An 18,426-nucleotide genomic window follows, 5' to 3' on the forward strand; every position below is an offset into this window, starting at 1 on the left:
ACACTGCAATCCCCCTCACTCACCTTCCTCCGCCTTGCCAAGACCTTGCACCCCCAGCTTACTTCTACACCTTCCCTTGCTCCTGTACCTTTCCGCCAGTCTGCTCATGCACCCTCCTTCCTCACCACACTCTGCACCCTCCCTTGCTCCTGCACACTCCCTTTTGGCCAGACACCCTCCCCCGAGCCTGCTCCTGCACCCCCCTTCCCTGTTAGCCAGATGCTGTACCCTAAGCCCCCTCCTGCACCTCCTTCTTGGCTATATACTGCACCCACCCTTGCTCTTGCTTCCTCCCCCTGACCAGACAGCTTGCTTCTGCACCCTACCTCTTGCCTAGATTCTGCACCCCCATCCTTTTCCCACTTGCTGGCAGCCCTATCCCGCACACTGAATCCCTTGTTTTTGCCCCCACGCCAGAGCCTAAGGCGGTCCACAAAATCCACTAACTCCAGAACCCAAGAAAAGTTAATCTGACCTATAGGAAGCCCTGAACCTCAGTCCTCCCTGTCCTTTCCCTTCGCCCAGTCGGGCTGGAGTGCCAGAGGAATGGGGTGTCACAGTTGGGGGGCCACATCAGGGAAGGCTGGGGTTTTTTTGGAGGAGTTTTTTTACTTCTCCCTTGTGTGATCCCCAACTGATTTTTTTTTTTGTGTGTGTGTGGATCAGTGGCCTCTGACCAATAAAAGATTCCCCACCCCTGCCATAAATAAAGAAAACATTGAAACCTTTTCTGTTGGACATAAGTTAATATTTTACTTTATTTAAAATGAAGTTTTGATAAACTAACACAAAGTTAAAATGCTTAATCTGTTTAATAATTTAAATTAAACCATTCCTCTAGCTGCAGCACTAGCGATATGGCTCAGGTGTAATTATGTAATTAATGGTGAGATTTCACTAGGAACTGGTGGTCTGCGGAAAGATTTGCATTGAGTCAGGTGGTCCACGGGCCAATAGAGGAGCCCCTGAATAGAGGCCAGGGGAATAGAGAGCCCCTGTCTTCTGTTCACTGCTAACTTTGCATTATTGATAGGATGAGTCTTTTAACCTTTTGGTGCCTTTGCCTGTCTGTACAATGGCTATAACAGCTACCTATGTTTATATAGGGCCGTGCAATCCTAGCTGAGCAGTGTTATATAAATGAGCATTGGTAGTATCAGAGTAAATCACTGGAAGCTGTATTGTAAAAATTATGGTTACCTTGACAGAAAGTTTCAGGTGCTGTAAAACAATGCAAGCATTTAGTCTTTCTCTGTAAGAGAGAGCCTCATTTGTATTCAACGATTATTAAAAGACTGAGCCACTACATTAACACTAGCAGGCAACAACTTTGTTTTATATATATCTGTTTTTAGTGTATCTCTTTAAATGACAGAATTATTTGTGATCTTGAATATTTATCCATGCAGTCTGTCATGCACACTTCCTTACAGGTGGCCTGCAGTATTGTTTACCACTTCTGAAAGAGCTATAGAAAAATTAATCCTTACCCTGAGATGTAGGCAAATATCTCCATTTTACAGATATGGAAACAGGGAGACTAAATTATTTGCCCAAGGCCACCTGAATTTGAGGCAAAATTAGAAGTTCCACATATTTGAGTTGTTCTTTTAGCATTATGTTTAATAAATTGCACACTGCTTCACATGGATAAAGCTTCTGGAATATTAAAAACTTTTAAATACATTCTCTATTAGTGACAAAGTGGCCACATGGAAACTTCACCCCAAATTAAGTGCATTTCCTTCATAATATATAAATTATTCTGTGCTTCTGCCTGTTAACACAGTAAGTAAGTAAGTGAGACTGTTTTTAACACTGCTTTGTAACTTTTTCTACTGCTATTTTTTGGTGTTGGCGTCCTTATGCTAATATTTTAGCTGAGCTTTTTAGTTGAAATGAACTAATAAAGAGTTCACTGAAGGTAATCATTTATAGACTTGGTGTTTGTTTGTTTTTTAAGATGCCTCTGGATATTATGAGGAATGAGTTGTCCAACAGTATATTATCCTTGCAACCAGAGCCAGAAATCCCACCTGAACTGCCTCCGCCAAGACCACATGTCCGTTGCTGTTGACTTGTTGTTTCCTACAGACTGGAAGAGAGAAGAAAGTGTCTGTACTACTCTGCACTACAATCATTTGGCAGTTTCATGTTGCACTTTTTTCCCCAAGTCAAAGCTACACACTAAATTGTAAATATGCAAATATACAATCCTGTGTAGGATTCAGTTACAACAGTTAAATATTTCCCCTTTTCCCAAAAATAGCATATTTCATTTATTGCTGTAGTGTTATAAATATTGTACAGTATAAAGGGAACTGCCACACTACACTCCCAGTCAAGGAGAAGAAATTAAATCTATACTTGTTATTATAAACAGGCAAGCAGAAGCTCTTCTTGTATGAAGATAAGTATATGGTGCTTTGCTATCTATTTTAAAGATTTTTTTTTTAAGCAAAAATTTATGTACAAAGCTTCCATAACCTGTGTTGTTGCCTTTAATATATTCAGAAGATTTTTTTTAGGGAGTCAGGTGGAGCTGTAGCATCTTCTGTTGACTAGATCTACAGCAAAGCTACCAGTAATTTCTAGTGGTCTGTTTTATTATTTATTATGTTGAATAGTAGGCCATTACTTCATGTGTTAAGACATCACATTTGGTGCAATTCTAAGGGTGCAGTGTCAATTCACACAGTTAATTTTCTGCTTAAACATAAGCTACATTGTAAGAATTATTGACTAAGTAAAAATGGAGATGTATTTTGAATTCTAAAAAAGATGATATGGAAAGCAATGCTGTTGTCCTAGACATATTCTTTTTAAAAGGAATTTAATACATTTTCCTGTGTTGGGGGAATGAATATATATATATGTATTTGTCTGAACATCTGGGTGGGTGGGGAAGACATTATGAATTTTTCCCCCCTAATGGTGGAAATTATTCCCGTCAAGCATATACTGTGTTGGATTTTTGTCTGATAATGAATTTGTGAACTATATCTTTGGTATATCTTTTATTAAAATGCACTGTTTAGTTTAGCTGTGGTAAATCAGTAGTTACATATTCGAATAACTTGGCGTGTCCTGAATGTTGTGGTATTGAAAAGCATTGTGGTCTTTCTAAACTAATGAAAAGCAAATAAAATTTTGTATTTATGAATGACAGTGGAGCTGCACCTGTTATTAAAATGGCTAATATATGTGATAGTGTACAAAAGGAAAAAAAGCAGTGATATTGAACTTTTAAAAAAAATCCTTTATAAAGGTCCGATTCTCATCATTGACATTTTATTTTTCAAGACAGGCAAAACATTAATAGCTTGTCTTGAATACTGCACTATTGGAATGACTAGCCAAATTGATATCCTGTAATGGCACGTGACTGCTTTTCATGATATCCTGGCAGGCAGTAGCAAAATTATTTATGACCCATGGGGACACACACATAAAGCAGTTTTTTTTTTTTTTTTTTTTTTTTTGCAAAAGATAGCTTATCACTACTTTATTTTCTGATATCTGAAATATCTTACGATTTTTGCCATTATTCCACCTTGAACATTTACACAGACAAAATAATGTATGCCAGTTTCTCATGAGCTCTGTGAAAGGAAAAAAGCATTCAGAATAATTGATGGTAATTTGTACATTGCCCATTGGATCTTAGAGCTGCTGAATAAGATATTCCATTCTGCACACAATACTGTGTCAGAAATGCATCTTTGTAACATACAGCTTCAACTAACAAACTAAGGAAGCCTGGTTGAAAATTGTACTTGCATCTTCAGCAACCTTTGCCTAAACAGGTAGCTGGTATTACATAGTGAACTTGTGGTTTGTTTCAATACTGACAGATGAAATCCACCATTTTCTATAACATTTGTAGGATTTCTGATGGTACTGTGGGCAATAGCAAAGAAGGAAAAAGAAGTTTTAACTTGACGACAATTATTTCAACTGACTTGTTTTTACCTGTATTTAGAAATTTGTTGTGAATTTTTCTGCAGTTTTTTGAATTTAATAAAAATTAAGAAAACTAACTTAGATAAGCTTTTTTATCTTGTAATTACTTGCTATTGTTTCTTACGTTATGGAGACATTTGAATATAGGGCTTTCCCAATTATGACAATTGACGGTAACTGTAATAAGAATTTGTATTTATTAGTTGAAAATGTTTCCTGATCTTTTGACGGTGATTTTTAAACGGTTTGCATTAACCCAATTATTACACAGAGGACAAAAAGGAAACTGCCTCCTTCCATTTCCTCTGCAGCTTTAGGAACACTTCTGTGAGTCAGCAGCCTTCTGAGCAGCTGCTGTCCCTTCCCTGCTCTAGATGCTCAGTAGTACAGCTCTACAAATCCACGGCTATCCGCTTTATATCCGCAGATGCAGATAACCGCAGCTCAATGTTGTGGCTACAGATGCTGATACAAAATTTTGTATCTGTGCTGGGCTCTACTCAGTCAATCCTCTGGCTGGCTGTTGCATTGGAGAGGAGGGAGAATAAAATTGATGGACGCTTAATTGTTTCTGCCTAAGCCTAGCTGAGAGCAACTAAGAAAGTACTGCTCCCCTCTCTTACACAACTACCTGGGTATCCCAAGTAGGAAATAGGGAAGAGAAGCCAGGAACCAGCTAAACATCCCTAATTTTCTCCTTCAGACCTCTCTCTGGCTAGACCAGCTTTAATTTGCATCAGCTGAGTCATTGCTCAAGGAACTCAGCACCAGCCTTGATAACTGGGGTCATAGAACATGTTGTTATTTCTGCTTCGCTCAGACACCTCGCCTCCCCAGTCTAGTCTTTGCAGTAGGTGATGCGGGAGGGAGGCAGGCAAAGGAGACAGTTAATTATACTAGCTCCTTTGGCAACTAGGGATTCCCCTATGCTGGGCGAATAGACTCCTGCAAAGGCAGCAGAAACTCACCCATGAGTGCCAAAAAAGAGTAGAACACTGCAGAGAATCTGCTTCAAAATAATTGTGGCCCTTTGACCTCTTTCAGTAATGGGGTTAATCCTGGGTCTATTGAAATAAATGGGTATTTTGCCACTGACTTCAGTGGACCTAGGATTTTGCCCAGCATGTTCGGCTTTCAGACTGAATCAAACACTACTTCCTAAAAGCATTGTAAATCTCATTTCTGTGATAACTAAACTGTAAAGCATGTTCTAAGATAAACACAACATTTCATGGACTTCCAGTTAGTTGCCTCCTAGATGGTACTTAGCTTGTGGCTTATCTCTCTGAGTATGTATTAAAAAAAATTTCCTGTGGGACAACAGAGTGATGCACAATTCTGCATCCACAGACTCCGCCCTCACAGGGCCTCCCGGACCCCAGACTCGGTTCAGAGACAGACAAAGCCTCCTGGCTGCCCAGCCTGGGCTGATTCTACCTCCCAAGGGTCCTGCCCGCTCAGCTATGGCTGCAGCTGCCAGGCAGCTTTGCCGGTCCCCAAAGAGTATCCAGGGCAGAGAGCAACTCCATCCAGGGACTGGGCGCTGCTCCAGATCAGCCTGCTGCAGCTAATGGGGCTGCAGCATCACCACTGCCATTGCTCGCAGGGGAGAGCCCAGCAAGAGGCTCTGGGGTGGCTGGACCTAGGGAGGTTGAGGGCCTTCCCGGTGGCCTGAGGTGCTGCAGGCCTACAGGGGAAGCAGCACGAGGCAGAGAGACACTGGCTTCATGCCAGGCTGGCCCTCGTGGCCCCCTGTTCAGGAAAAGCAACCACTGCACCATGTCCACTTCTGGTGGCAGCCTGTGGTGCGCAAGTATGTGCATAGGGTGGGCTGAGCTTTGGCTTGCTGCCTGGGGATAGGGCCGCAAGGCCATGTTCCTCACAGGCGGGGGCTCTCAGCCCCCCTGTCCAGGGGACTGCTTCAGCTGGTGTAAGGCCCAGGGTGTGGCCCACTCATGCTGGGAACGGAGGCAAACTCAGTGCCTTCTGTCCCTTGCCACCCCCAGCCCCACCATGCCCTGAGTGGCCACATCCTGAGCCCAGTGCTGAGCCACCCCTGTGGAACCTGCCGCTGCAGCCCGGCAACCCCTGAGGCATCACAAAGGAGAGGTCTAGCAACATTTGCAATAGCTGCCAACATGGGAAGAATGGGGGTTAGGAAGGGAGGAAGGAGTTGGGGGGGGTAAGGATAGGCAGTGTGGGGGGAAGGGTTAGGGAGGATGGGTGGGTGTAGGGATGAAGGTGAGGGTAGGAATGGTATGGGAGGGGGGACTGTGGGTCAAGGAGCTCCGGGATAAGGACTAGTGGCCCAGATTACCCCACTGGGCTCTTTTCCCATGTGACCCAAATCTGGTTCTCAGTAGGGCATGGGCACAAAGCTGGGGACTTCCTATGGTTCCATGTCTCTGTTGTGCCCTGCCCACACAGAGCATGTCCCAGCTCTGTGGAGGGAGCTCACTTGCCAGCTGGACGGGCACATCTGGAGCTCTGCTGCCATGCAAAGACAGGCAATAACCAGGCACGGAGAGTGAGCAATTCTCTTCCTGGCTGCTCGTACATAACCCAGCCTTGCCCCTTAGTAGCAAGCCAGGTGCCCAGGAGCACCTGAAGCAAAGAGGATTTATTTGGAGTTGAGCCCCATTTTACTGGTTGCATTTGGTTTTTGCTTACACATGAGGCCCACATGCTGGCAGAGCCCTTCTCGACAGGTCGCTTCTCCATAGCCAGGAGAGGCTCCGAACTCTGCACGTGAATGAACTATTTTAGTGGCAGGTGGGGCAGGAGCAGGAAAGATGCAGGGATGGGGGACTGGCTGGCGATTGAAGAGTGTGAGCGAGTAGGATGGGCCGAGAGCGATCAGGTAGAGGGGCCCATCCAGGGGTGTGGTGGGAGGGAGCAGAGAAGAGTGAGAGTGACTTAGTGTCATGGAGAGCACAACTGGGTTGTGCAAGATTAACAGGCTGGGCAGCTCTCTGGCTGTGAAGGCAAGAGGTCAGTCTCCTAATGAATACAAATTTTTTTATAGCTAGATGGAAATAGAGTCCTGAATCTGGAAATGTGGGTCTGGAATTTCTTTGTTGAAACAAGAGTGATGATATGGAAAAGGTTCTGAATCATTGGCTTATGAGATCTCTCATGGTAATCACAGCTATGCTCTCTAGACACAGACTCTGCTCTATTGGGGCACATCTGTGCAGCAGGGCTAAAGCTGAAATAAGCTACACAACTTGAGCTACGTCAATTGCGTAGCTAAAGTCAAAATAGCTTATTTTGGCTTTTGGCGCTGCCTACACAGCAGGAAGTCTGAGGCAGAGCACTCTTCCTCTGACTTCCCTTATGCCTCGTAAAATGAGGGTTACAGGAGTCAGTAAGAAGACTTCCAGCTTGCCATTATTTTGACATTGTCAAAATAAATGCTTGTAGTGTAGACGCAGACTATGTTATTTCGGAATAGTGTCAGTTATTCCGAAATAACGCTGCTGTGTAGATGTATCATTGGAGACCTGCTGGATGAGAAGAGATTAAAAATTGCTCCAATAAGGCTTCACTAACGATTGCATTTCACTCCACAGATAAGCAGTGTAGCCTATAGTGGTGTCAGTTCCAAGATACTGGAGAGAAAAGGTGATTGAGGTAATATCTTGTATTGGGCTAATTTCCACTGGTGAGAGAGGTGACCTTTTGAGTAATAAAAAAGCAAATTGAAAGAGCCAGATGAATACCTAGAAACCATCTACTTCAAGACAGACCCAAGAAAACCAACAATAGAACACCACTTGTCATCACCTACAACCCCCAACTTAAACCTGTCCAACACATTATCAATAAACTACAGCCTATATTGGAACAGGATACCATACTCAAAGAGGCTCTGGGAGACAGACCCATAGTCTCCTATAGACAACCACCTAACCTCAAGATGATTCTTACCAACCACCACAGGACATACCACACTAATACCAACCCTGGTACCTTCCCTTGCAACAAACCCCGTTGCCAGCTTTGTCCACATATTCATTCTGCTGATACCATTATTGGACCTAACCAAGTGAGTTATAAGATCAAGAACACATATTCCTGCGCATCCAGAAATATAATCTATGCTATCATGTGCCGAAAGTGTCCGTCTGCTATGTACATTGGACAAACATCTCAGACACTTCGCCAAAGGATTAATGCCCACAAAACAGATATCAGACAAGATCACAAAGAGAAAACAGTTTCTTGCCATTTTAACCAGAAAGGACACTCTCTAAATGACTTAACCACCTGCATTCTGCTACAAAGACCTTTTACATCTGCACTTGAAAGGGAATCCTCTGAACTGTCATTCATGTTAAAATTCGACACTTTCCAAAAAGGACTCAACAAACATTTGAACTATCTCACCCATTACCAAGATAGTTTCCCCAATTATCACCTCTAATACCATTAACTCACAAACATCCCACTCTCCCTACCTCTAATATCATCAATTCACAGACACTTACCTTCCTTCCTCTCCCCCCCCCCCCCGCATCCCCCTCCTGTTCTGCAATGTGATTTGTCCTTTTCATATTTGTTCATTTTTTTTAATTGTATCCTTTGGTATATATAGTTGTGACTACTTTCTTCCACTATTTGATCTGAGGAAGTGGGTCTGGCCCACGAAAGCTCATCATCTAATAAACCATCTTGTTAGTCTTTAAAGTGCTACATTGTCCTGCATTTTGCTTCAGCTGCACCAGACTAACACGGCTACATCTCTATCACGATTGGAAACTGGATTCTGATCAGATGTCCGTTATACTTCATCCCCCACTTCTTCAAAACATATGGTCATTTCAGATCCTCATGCTCTAGCAGATCATATGATATTTTTAAAAAGCAGACATGAGCTGAAAGGACTCTGATTCTGGCATCCACAACTAGAAGTACTGTCCCATCAGACAACAGACATAGCATTTGTTAGCTGAGTTAACTCCTGGATTCCAGAACATTTGGTTGGTCTGTCTAAACCTGCTTGCTCAAGTCAGGATTGCAAATTGGAGGGTAGCCCTAAATTCATTATCTATGAATTAGTATTTTCTATTCTGTAGTACAAGTAGGTCTAAAATCAAAATATTGCACATACAGCATGGACCCTAAGAGTGCATCTACACTCAAAATAAATTATGCAATTTGAGCTACACAAATTGTGTAGTTTATTTTGAGTATATTTCAAAATAGAGCGCTATTCCAAAATGTCCCCTAATTCTCATGGAGCAAGGTTTACAGAGATGTCGGAATAGCTGTCAAGACATGGAAAACTCTATTTTGGGATACCGGAAGTATCCCAAAATAGCGCTGCTGTCTAGGCGCACCCTAACACATGAAGTTTCATATTGTGACTACAGCTAGTTGTCAACATGCTATTGCATAAACATGTCCCTTGTTCAAAAACACTTTCCTGATGTCTGTAATTATCTAAAATATACATACATTCCAATGACAAGTGTGTCCTAGATCTTTGGAAGGCTGGTATCTTAATTAATTGTGTTTCTTGATTGTAAACTATAAAAATATACAGTTTTAAGGAAATTTAATGAGACCAGGCAACATAATAGGGTAAAACTTAAAGCTTTTAACAGTAATAGGATAAAATATTTTTATTCCAGAAGGGGAAATAATCTTTGAATGGAATGTGCACTAATGCAGAATGCCCATTAGGGGTCACTGAAATGCTACGTGTGAAAGAAACAGGTACAATGCACCCTGTTAAATCCAGAGCTGCTTTGTGATTTATTACTACTTTGGAAGCAAAAGTTCAGATGCTTTGAAAGATGAATATTTGACAGTGCTTTTTAAATGTCAAAGTATTGAACATCTGTAAATTCTGAGGTTATTGTAGAGAAAACAGGTGGTGTGATCAACAAAGCTTTTTACTAAATTAACGATCATACTTGCTGAAGAGTAAATTTTTGAACTTTTCTAAAATCTAATTTCATTGGTCTCTCTTTTCCTCTTGCATTATCTAGTACATGAATCTCCCAAAATTGAACAATCTTGCAAATGACTTAAGGGTTGTGATTACAAAATAGTGGTGCACAAATTGTACTGGTGATATTTTGTTGCCCTTTAATGTCTCTTGATTACATTTTTAGGATTCTTACTCAAATGTGAGGTAGTAATTATTGGTGGCTTTTTGAAACAATGTTTTTTCTCTTGGCCCTAAACAAAACATGAATAATATGCAGAGGATGAAGGACATCATTCTAGACGAACATAAAGCATTAATTATAGGTATAGTAGAACCCTGTTTATCTGATATAGTTGGGACAAGGACCAGACCAGACAATCAAAAATTTGGATAATCAGGAGAATGAGCAAAAAGCTTTCTAACCAAGATGTGGAGTTCTCACTTAATAGTTGTGGTAATTTTACAAAGCTGAAAACATGTGACTCTTATAGTAGTGTTGCCAAGGAGATTGTCAATTTCCCATACTCCTGTGTGTGTGTGTGCTGATTGTTGGGTTAGTATGGAGAGCTGGATAATGGAGACTAGGATAAATGGGGGTCTGATGAATTTGGAGTTCTCTTTCTGTATACCTTTTTTGTTGTAGCATTGTACTACTAGACAGTGTTACAGTGTCATGGAAGTTAGAAACAAACATTTTCTCACCGAGTCTGGGTTGTATAGAAAAATATAAATATGTGATGCCAACCCCTTTCAGATGATTATCCCATCTGAGGAATCCAGTGTACTCCAGTCCCCATAAAGTGAAAATATGAAATATTGAAATATTTTTTCTGAATGTTGTTATATTTTCCCATGTATTTAAGATTTTAGTTTCTTTTCAGAGGAGTTAGCTTGCTCATTTTGTCTCCATTTCTTTTTGGCATGAAAATTGCTATTTCTTCCACTGATGAAGTGCTTCCTCTGGTAACACTGAAAGCAGTATTTAATGAGAACATTGGCCCTCACTCTAAAGCTCTTTCAGCTGGTTCCTACACTGAGGCTGCATCTACATTGGCAAGATTTTGTGCAAAAGCAGGTGCTTTTGCGCAAAATCTTGCTGCCTGTCTACACTGGCCGCAAGTATTTGCGCAAGAACACTGACGTTGTAATGTACAAAATCAGTGCTTCTTGCACAAATACTCTGACGCTCCCGCTCAGGGATAAGTCCTCTTGTGCAACTGTTCTTGCGCAAGAGGCCAGTGTAGACAGGTAACATCAATTTCTTGCGCAAGAAAGCCCGATGGCTAAAATGACCATCAGAGCTTTCTTGCGCAAGAGAGCCTCTACACTGGCCTGGATGCTTTTGCGCAAAAGCAAATCTTTTGCGCAAAGGCACATGCCAGTATAGGCGCTCTCTTGCACAAATACTTTTAACGGAAGAGTTTTTCCGTTAAAAGTATTTGCACAAAATCATGCCAGTATAGACGCAGCCTAAGAGCAAAATCAGCCATGGGTTCCTCTTGATGTATCACAGCCCTACTCTTAAGAACAACGGCCATACTGGATCAGATCAAAGGTCTATCTAGTCCAATATTCTGTCTTTTGACAGTTGCCAATGCCAGGTGCCCTAGAGGGAATGAACAGAACAGGTAATCATCAAGTGATCCCTCCCCTGTCACTTATTCCCAGCTTCTGATCAACAGAGTCTAGAGACATTATCCCTGTCCATCCTGGCTAATAGCCCATTGATGGCCCTATCCTCCACGAATTTATCTAGTTCTTTTTTGAATCCTGTCTTAGCATTCACAATCCTTTGGCAAGGAGTTCCTCAGGTTGACTGTGTGTTATTTGTTTTAAACCTGCTAATTATTAATTTCATTTGGTGACCCCTAGTTCTTGTGCTATGGGAAGGAGTAAACAAATCTTTATTCATTTTTTCCAAAAGTGACTTTAATCACTTTTTCCCATGATTTTATAGATGTCTTTATATCCCCTCTTACTCGTCTCTTTTCCAAGCTGAAATGTTCCAGTCTTGTTAATCTGTCCTCTGATAGCAGTTGTTCCATAACCCTAATCATTTTTGTTGCTCTTTTCTGAAATGTTCAGTACCAATATATCTTTTTTGAGATGAGGTGACCACATCTGCATCATGGATTTATATAGAGGCAATAAGATATCTTGTCTTATTCTCTTTCCCTTTAATGATTCCAAACATTCTGTTTGTTTTTTTGACTGCTGCTGCATGGTGAGTGGATATTTTCAGTGAACTGTCCACAATGACTTCAAGTGGTAGCAGCTAATTTAGTCCCCATAATTTTATATGTATAATTGGGATTATGTTTTTCTATAATAATTATTTTGCATTTATCAGCATTGGGTAACAAAATGGCAGTTGAAATTCAGTCACCTAATATTGTGAGAGCTTTTTGAAATTCTTCATTGTCTGCTTTGGACTTACCAATCTTAAACAAATTTTGCCACCTCACTGTTTATCCCTTTCTCCCAATCATTTATGAACGTATTGAATAGGAATGGTCCCAGTATGGCCCAATTGAAGATATCCTGGAAAAATGTCTGTTTTTCATACAAAACTTGAGTTGTGTCCACACTGCAAGCGCGTTCTTTCAACAGTCAATTGAAAACCGAGGGCTTTTTGCGCAATTGGTAATCCTCATTGTACGAAAAAGAAGCCTTTTTGTGAAAGAGCTCTTTCGCAAAAAGGCGTGTGTAGACAGGGAAGAGGGAGTTTTTTCAGAAGAAGAGGGAAGAGGAAAAAGCATAGGTGCTCTGGTGGCCATTCTGTCCATAACAATCCCTGCTCAAGGGGATCTCTGTGACCCAACCCATCACCATGAATATTCATAAACAAGTAGGCAGGGGCAAAATTAGAAATCCAAGGCACAAAACAAGATCAAACTGGAGACATAAAGGGTAACAAGTAATGATTCTACAAATACTTTAGAAGCAAGAGGAAGATCAAGGACAGGGCAGGCCCATTACTCAATGTGGGGGAAGGAATAATAACAGAAATGGTGGAAGTGCTTAATAACTTCTTTGTTTCGGTTTTCACCAAGAAGATTGTGGCGATTGGACGCCTAACATAGTGAATGCTAGTGAAAATGAATTACTATCAGAAGCTAAAATAGGGAAAGAATAAGTTAAAAATAACTTAGGCAAGTTAGATGCCACCAAGGCCTGATGAAATGCATCCTAGAATACTCAAGAAACTGACAGAGGACATATCTAAGCCTATTAGCTATCATCTTTGAAAAATCATGGAAGATGAGAGATTCTAGAAGAGTGGAAAAGAGCAAATATAGTGCCCATCTATAAAAAGGGAAATGAGGACAATCCAGGGAATTATAGACTAGTCAGTTAAACTTTTATACCAGGAAAGATAATGAAGCAAATAATTAAGAAGTCAATTTGTAAACAACTGGAAGATAAAGTACTGATATTCAGCATTGATTTGTCAAGAACCAACCTGATAGCTTTCTTTGACAGGGATAGGGGGAAAGGTGCATGCAGTAAATCTAGACACGGTGTGGGCAATAATCTTTAATGGGGGGCTACTCCAAGATTTTGGTAAGTGGTTATAGAATCATAGAACTGGAAGGGACCTCGAGAGGTCATCGAGTCCAGCCCCCCACCCTCAAGGCAGGACCAAGCTCCGTCTACACCATCCCTGACAGATGTCTATCTAACCTGTTCTTAAATATCTCCAGAGAGGGAGATTCCACCACCTCCCTTGGCAATTTATTCCAATATTTGACCACCCTGACAGTTAGGAATTTTTTCCTAATGTCCAATCTAAACCTCCCTTGCTGCACTTAAAGCCCGTTACTCCTTGTCCTGTCCTCAGAAACCAAGAGGAACAAATTTTCTCCTTCCTCCTTGTGACACCCTTTTAGATATTTGAAAACCGCTATCATGTCCCCCCTTAATCTTCTTTTTTCCAAACTAAACAAGCCCAGTTCATGAAGCCTGGCTTCATAGGTCATGTTCTCTAGGCCTTTAATCATTCTTGTCGCTCTTCTCTGCACCCTTTCCAATTTCTCCACATCTTTCTTGAAATGTGGCGCCCAGAACTGGACACAGTACTCCAGCTGAGGCCTAACTAGTGCAGAGTAGAGCGGCAGAATGACTTCACGAGTTTTGCTTACAACACACCTGTTGATACAACCTAGAATGATATTTGCTTTTTTTGCAACAGCATCACACTGTTGACTCATATTCAACTTGTGGTCCACTATGACCCCTAGATCCCTTTCCGCCATGCTCCTTCCTAGACAGTCGCTTCCCATCTTGTATGTATGGAACTGATTGTTCCTTCCTAAGTGGAGCACTTTGCATTTCTCTTTATTAAACCTCATCCTGTTTACCTCTGACCATTTCTCTAACTTGCTAAGGTCATTTTGAATTATGTCCCTATCCTCCAAAGAAGTTGCAACCCCACCCAGTTTGGTATCATCTGCAAACTTAAGTGGTTAAGGGCCACTCTTCTATGGAGGAGGCGTGGGGTCTGGAATGGCGGATGGGGTGCAGAAGGGAGTTTGGGATATAGGATTGGGGTGCAGGAGGTGGTGTGGGGTCTAAGAAGCTGAGTGCTGAGTCCAGGAGGGGGTTTGGGTGCAGGAGAGGATTCTGACCTGGGGGAGTAGTGTAGGAGGGGGTTCAGGGTCTAGGAGGGAGTAGGGAGAGGGGATACAGAGGGCTTGGGTGGTGACCTGGGGCAGGTAGTTGGGGAGATAAGGGATGGGGAGCCAGAGGCAAGCTGTGGCTGGGAGGCACTTATCTTGGTGACTCCCAGCCAGCAGCCCAGCAGGAACCTGAGACAGGCTCCATGCCTATCTGCTGGACTGTCTGATCCAAGTGGCTCTGCTCCAGCAAGGGAGGGGAAAGATGAGAAGAAGGTGGCTTCACTCTGCCCTTGCCCCCAGCAAAATTTCTCAGCTCCTATTGATTGGAAACTGGCCAATGGTAGATGAGAGATTTTGCTGGGGGTAGTCCAGCTTGCAGTGCAGTTAGTGGCCAGCTGTTTAAAACAGCATGAGCTGCTGTGTAGTATGGGTGCTGGCGAGGTGGCTGCGGACTGGATCCAGCACATTGGTGGGCTGGATCTTGCCCACCCCAAACTAGGCTGTAGTAAGGCTTTTGATACAACCTAGATGGAGCTACTATAAGGTGGTTGCATAACTCTTGCCAGAGAGTAGTTATCAATTTGTATTGATAAATATTCTCAATAGTTCAGTCATGCTGGAAGGGCATATCGAGTTGGGTTCTGCAAGGATCAGTTCTGGATCTGGTTCTGTTCATCAATGACTTTGCTAATGGCATAGAGGGTACACTTATAGGCTGTGTCTACACTCGTGGCTTCTTGCGCAAGTACAGCCATTCTTGCGCATAATCCGCAGAGCGTCCACACTGCCCGCCCACTCTTGCGCAAGGAAATTTACAGTACAGCGTGGTAAGAGAGGGCTTCTTGCGCAAGAGCTACGTTCTTTTTTAACAGGTGTAAGGCCTCTTGAGCAGGAGCTCTTGCGCAAGAGGGCAGTGTGGACGTCATCATCGGGCGCCCTGGACGCCCCATTGAAGGTAGTGCCCTAAGCGACGGCCGAGTCGGCCTATAGTCACAGGCCACCCCTGATTGTTGCTAAACTATAAATGCAAAATAAACTTTAGGCAGAGGAGTGAGAAACTCCGTATTCACTTTTGATACCTTATGTCCCCACAAGAGAAATGCAGGGTTTTCCACCCCATCTGTAAAATATACAACGTGGCATCCTGTCATGAGGTGCCAGAGACAGATTCAGAAAAGAGAGATGGCTTAAGGGAGATCAGTATTTTCTGCATGGATAAACCTGCTAAAGCCATTCCATATCATCATCTTATTCCACCTCCACGGAGATATAAATACCTAAACACACATCAGATACTTTAGAAATGTGGCATATGGTCAGAAGGAAAGAGTCCTGGTGCAATAATCTGTGGTGTAGTACTATTGATAAGGAATTCCTCTCCATCATACTAGGCAGGTTGGGACCACAAGAGCTTACGCTTTTCTCAACTTATTTATACACCATGGAAACACAATATAATAATGAACTCCCCTGGAAAGGCTTCTTTTGTGATCTCTTGTTTTACTTAATTATTACCAACATTAGCCATCACTATTCTCAGTCTGTGTTCAGGCAGAGATGTGTTCTAACTTGGTGTCCAATCATTTCCCCATTCTACTGACATGTCCGAAGCATGGATGGGCTCTCTCTGTGACCCTGACTAAATTAATGCTTGTAATAGTATCTGAAACTTTCCTAACTTAGTGACAACCACACACCGAATGCTGTTCCAAACAGTGTTGACATGTCCCCTTGTTCAGAAACTGTGCCATAGGCTTGCTAGCCTGCAGGTTGTGGTATGCTTGTCTTTAAAACTTACCTGTCAACAGTGGACACTTGGGTTACCAACTTTCTACTTGCACAAAACTGAACACTTGCCCTACCCCTCCTGAGAGGCCCTGTCACTTCCGCACCCTGCCTCACATCATCCCCCTTCTTCTGTCACCCACTCTCCCAGCCCTCACTCATTTTCACTGGGCTGGCTCAGGGGGTTGGGGTGGAGGGGTGAGTGAGCAGTGTAGACTCTGGGCCCGCTAGCAACAATTTATAATGAATGTGTAAACTTGAGGACTGTATCCTCTGACTGGAGACTTGCTAATATAGTACAATAGCTATTTTTTAAAAAGGAGGAGAAGTGCTCCAGGAAATACGAGCCTGTTAGCTTGACCTCCAAAATGTGCAAAGTTTTGGAACAAATTTTGAAAGAAAAAGTAGTTAACAACACAGAGGTAATGGTAATGGGGTTATAATGAAACGTGGTTTTACAAAAGATATTGTCATGACAGACTAATCTGCTCTCCTCCTCTGAGCAGATAACTGACTTTTTCATACAAAGCTAGAAGATCGAGACCCTGGATATAGCTCTCGGTTCATATTGAAGTTCACACGTTGAACCTCTCTCACACTGACTAATTCTGAACAATGAATCTGAATCCTCCCCCAAACCTTAAGTACAATTTCAAAGTGGGATTTTGAGCGTAAGTCCATTTAGAGCTATGTGGTTGGGCTTTCCTGATTATAAAGATATGAAATTCATATACAGAATTCTGATGTGTGCCTGTCTCTTCTCCAGACTGTTTGAACAAACCAGCTTCTGGCGCTAGGGAGGCTAATTTCACGCCCTTCTCAGAGGGTTAATACACTCTCATAAAAATTGAGGGGGGTCACATTGTCTGGCTGATAGACCAGCAATATGCATCTCAACCTCCTACTGATCAGGGCTTAGGAAACTATAATTAAGAATAATTTAACCCACTGAACTTTTCAAAAGGGCACCATCATGTCTGTCTGATTTGTGGCATAGTGCTGAAGAACAAAGAAACCGAAAGCAAGCAGAAAAGAAAATGTCTCTGGAAACATTAGACATCAAAAGGGAAGACATGCAGATGAAGCCAACAGCCCAGGCAGTGATTGCTGAAATCACAACCAACCTGGGACTGTGGTAGGATGCACACATTGAAAAACTAGAAAGCAAAACTCAGAACACAGGTTACAAAATTAATAAAATAGCCAAAGAGGTTCAAGAGAAGGCCTCACCAATTTCAAATTTGGAAGACCTAACAGCAGACAACAGATTCAGAAGACTACTAACCTAGAGGATCCTGAGAGACAAGTCAATATGAGATTATAAGAATTATAGGCCACCTTGTCGGTGCACAGGAGAAAAACTCCATTGTTACTGTTTTTTTTCCAACACAGTAAGCAGCTACAGTGGGAACGAAAACTAAAAATGATTGTTAGAAATGACTGGACCCCCACCTCCACTGATAAACAGCAGCACTCAAACACAATCATGATCCATTTTCATAACGGGTTGGTCAGCAAAGCATACTAGTTGCTTCAAGGATGAGGAAATGCAGGATTAGGCTACTAGTTCTTTGTATGACATTAGAAATTTGTATGACATTACAAATGCTCTGTGTGTTTTTCAGGGATTGTCTCCTGCTTCTTCCCCAACCCCCAGAGGACACTGCTCCCCTACATTTCCCTCTCAAGCAGAGGCATGCTGCCCCCTCACACACCCAAACAGGGCCAGGGATGAGGGGATAACTCCAATAAAAATACAATGTGCTCAAAGTAAATCTGGCCCTTTTCAATCAATGCTGGAAGCCCTGGTTAAATTCCAACCATTTGCCTGATACTTTGACCCTCCTTCGGTGGGCCTGATTTTGATTTTACATATACCTGGTTTTTTTAAACTAGTACAACATTCTTGACTTCGGTAGAGGTATTCTTGATGTATCTCAGTATAAATGAAATCAAAATTAGGCCTAGTGGGACTGCTCACAGAAATATGACTATCAATTTACATGTGTAAGAGTTGCTGTCTCCAGTTCTGCAGCTCACTCTTAATACTTGTGTTATAGAAAGGAAAAACATAAACAGAGTTCTATCTTTCTCTTCTGTTGACATCCTCTCTTTAGTAAT

At 42.2% G+C, this 18,426-nt stretch overlaps 1 protein-coding gene across 1 annotated transcript in view; it reads left to right on the forward strand.

Moving 5' to 3' along the window:
- Positions 1–4,040, forward strand: part of RAB12 (RAB12, member RAS oncogene family) — a 39,536-nt gene extending 35,496 nt beyond the window's left edge. The window contains exon 6 of the mRNA XM_075920964.2: positions 1,964–4,040. Coding sequence (XP_075777079.1) covers positions 1,964–2,077 — 114 coding nt within the window. The 3' untranslated portion in view covers positions 2,078–4,040. The remainder of the gene's footprint in view (positions 1–1,963) is intronic.
- The last annotated feature ends 14,386 nt before the right edge of the window (positions 4,041–18,426 follow it).

The sequence above is a fragment of the Pelodiscus sinensis genome, chromosome 2 (assembly GCF_052426305.1).
Source record: "Pelodiscus sinensis isolate ZL-2025 chromosome 2, ASM5242630v1, whole genome shotgun sequence".
NCBI classification, from domain to species: domain Eukaryota; kingdom Metazoa; phylum Chordata; order Testudines; family Trionychidae; genus Pelodiscus; species Pelodiscus sinensis.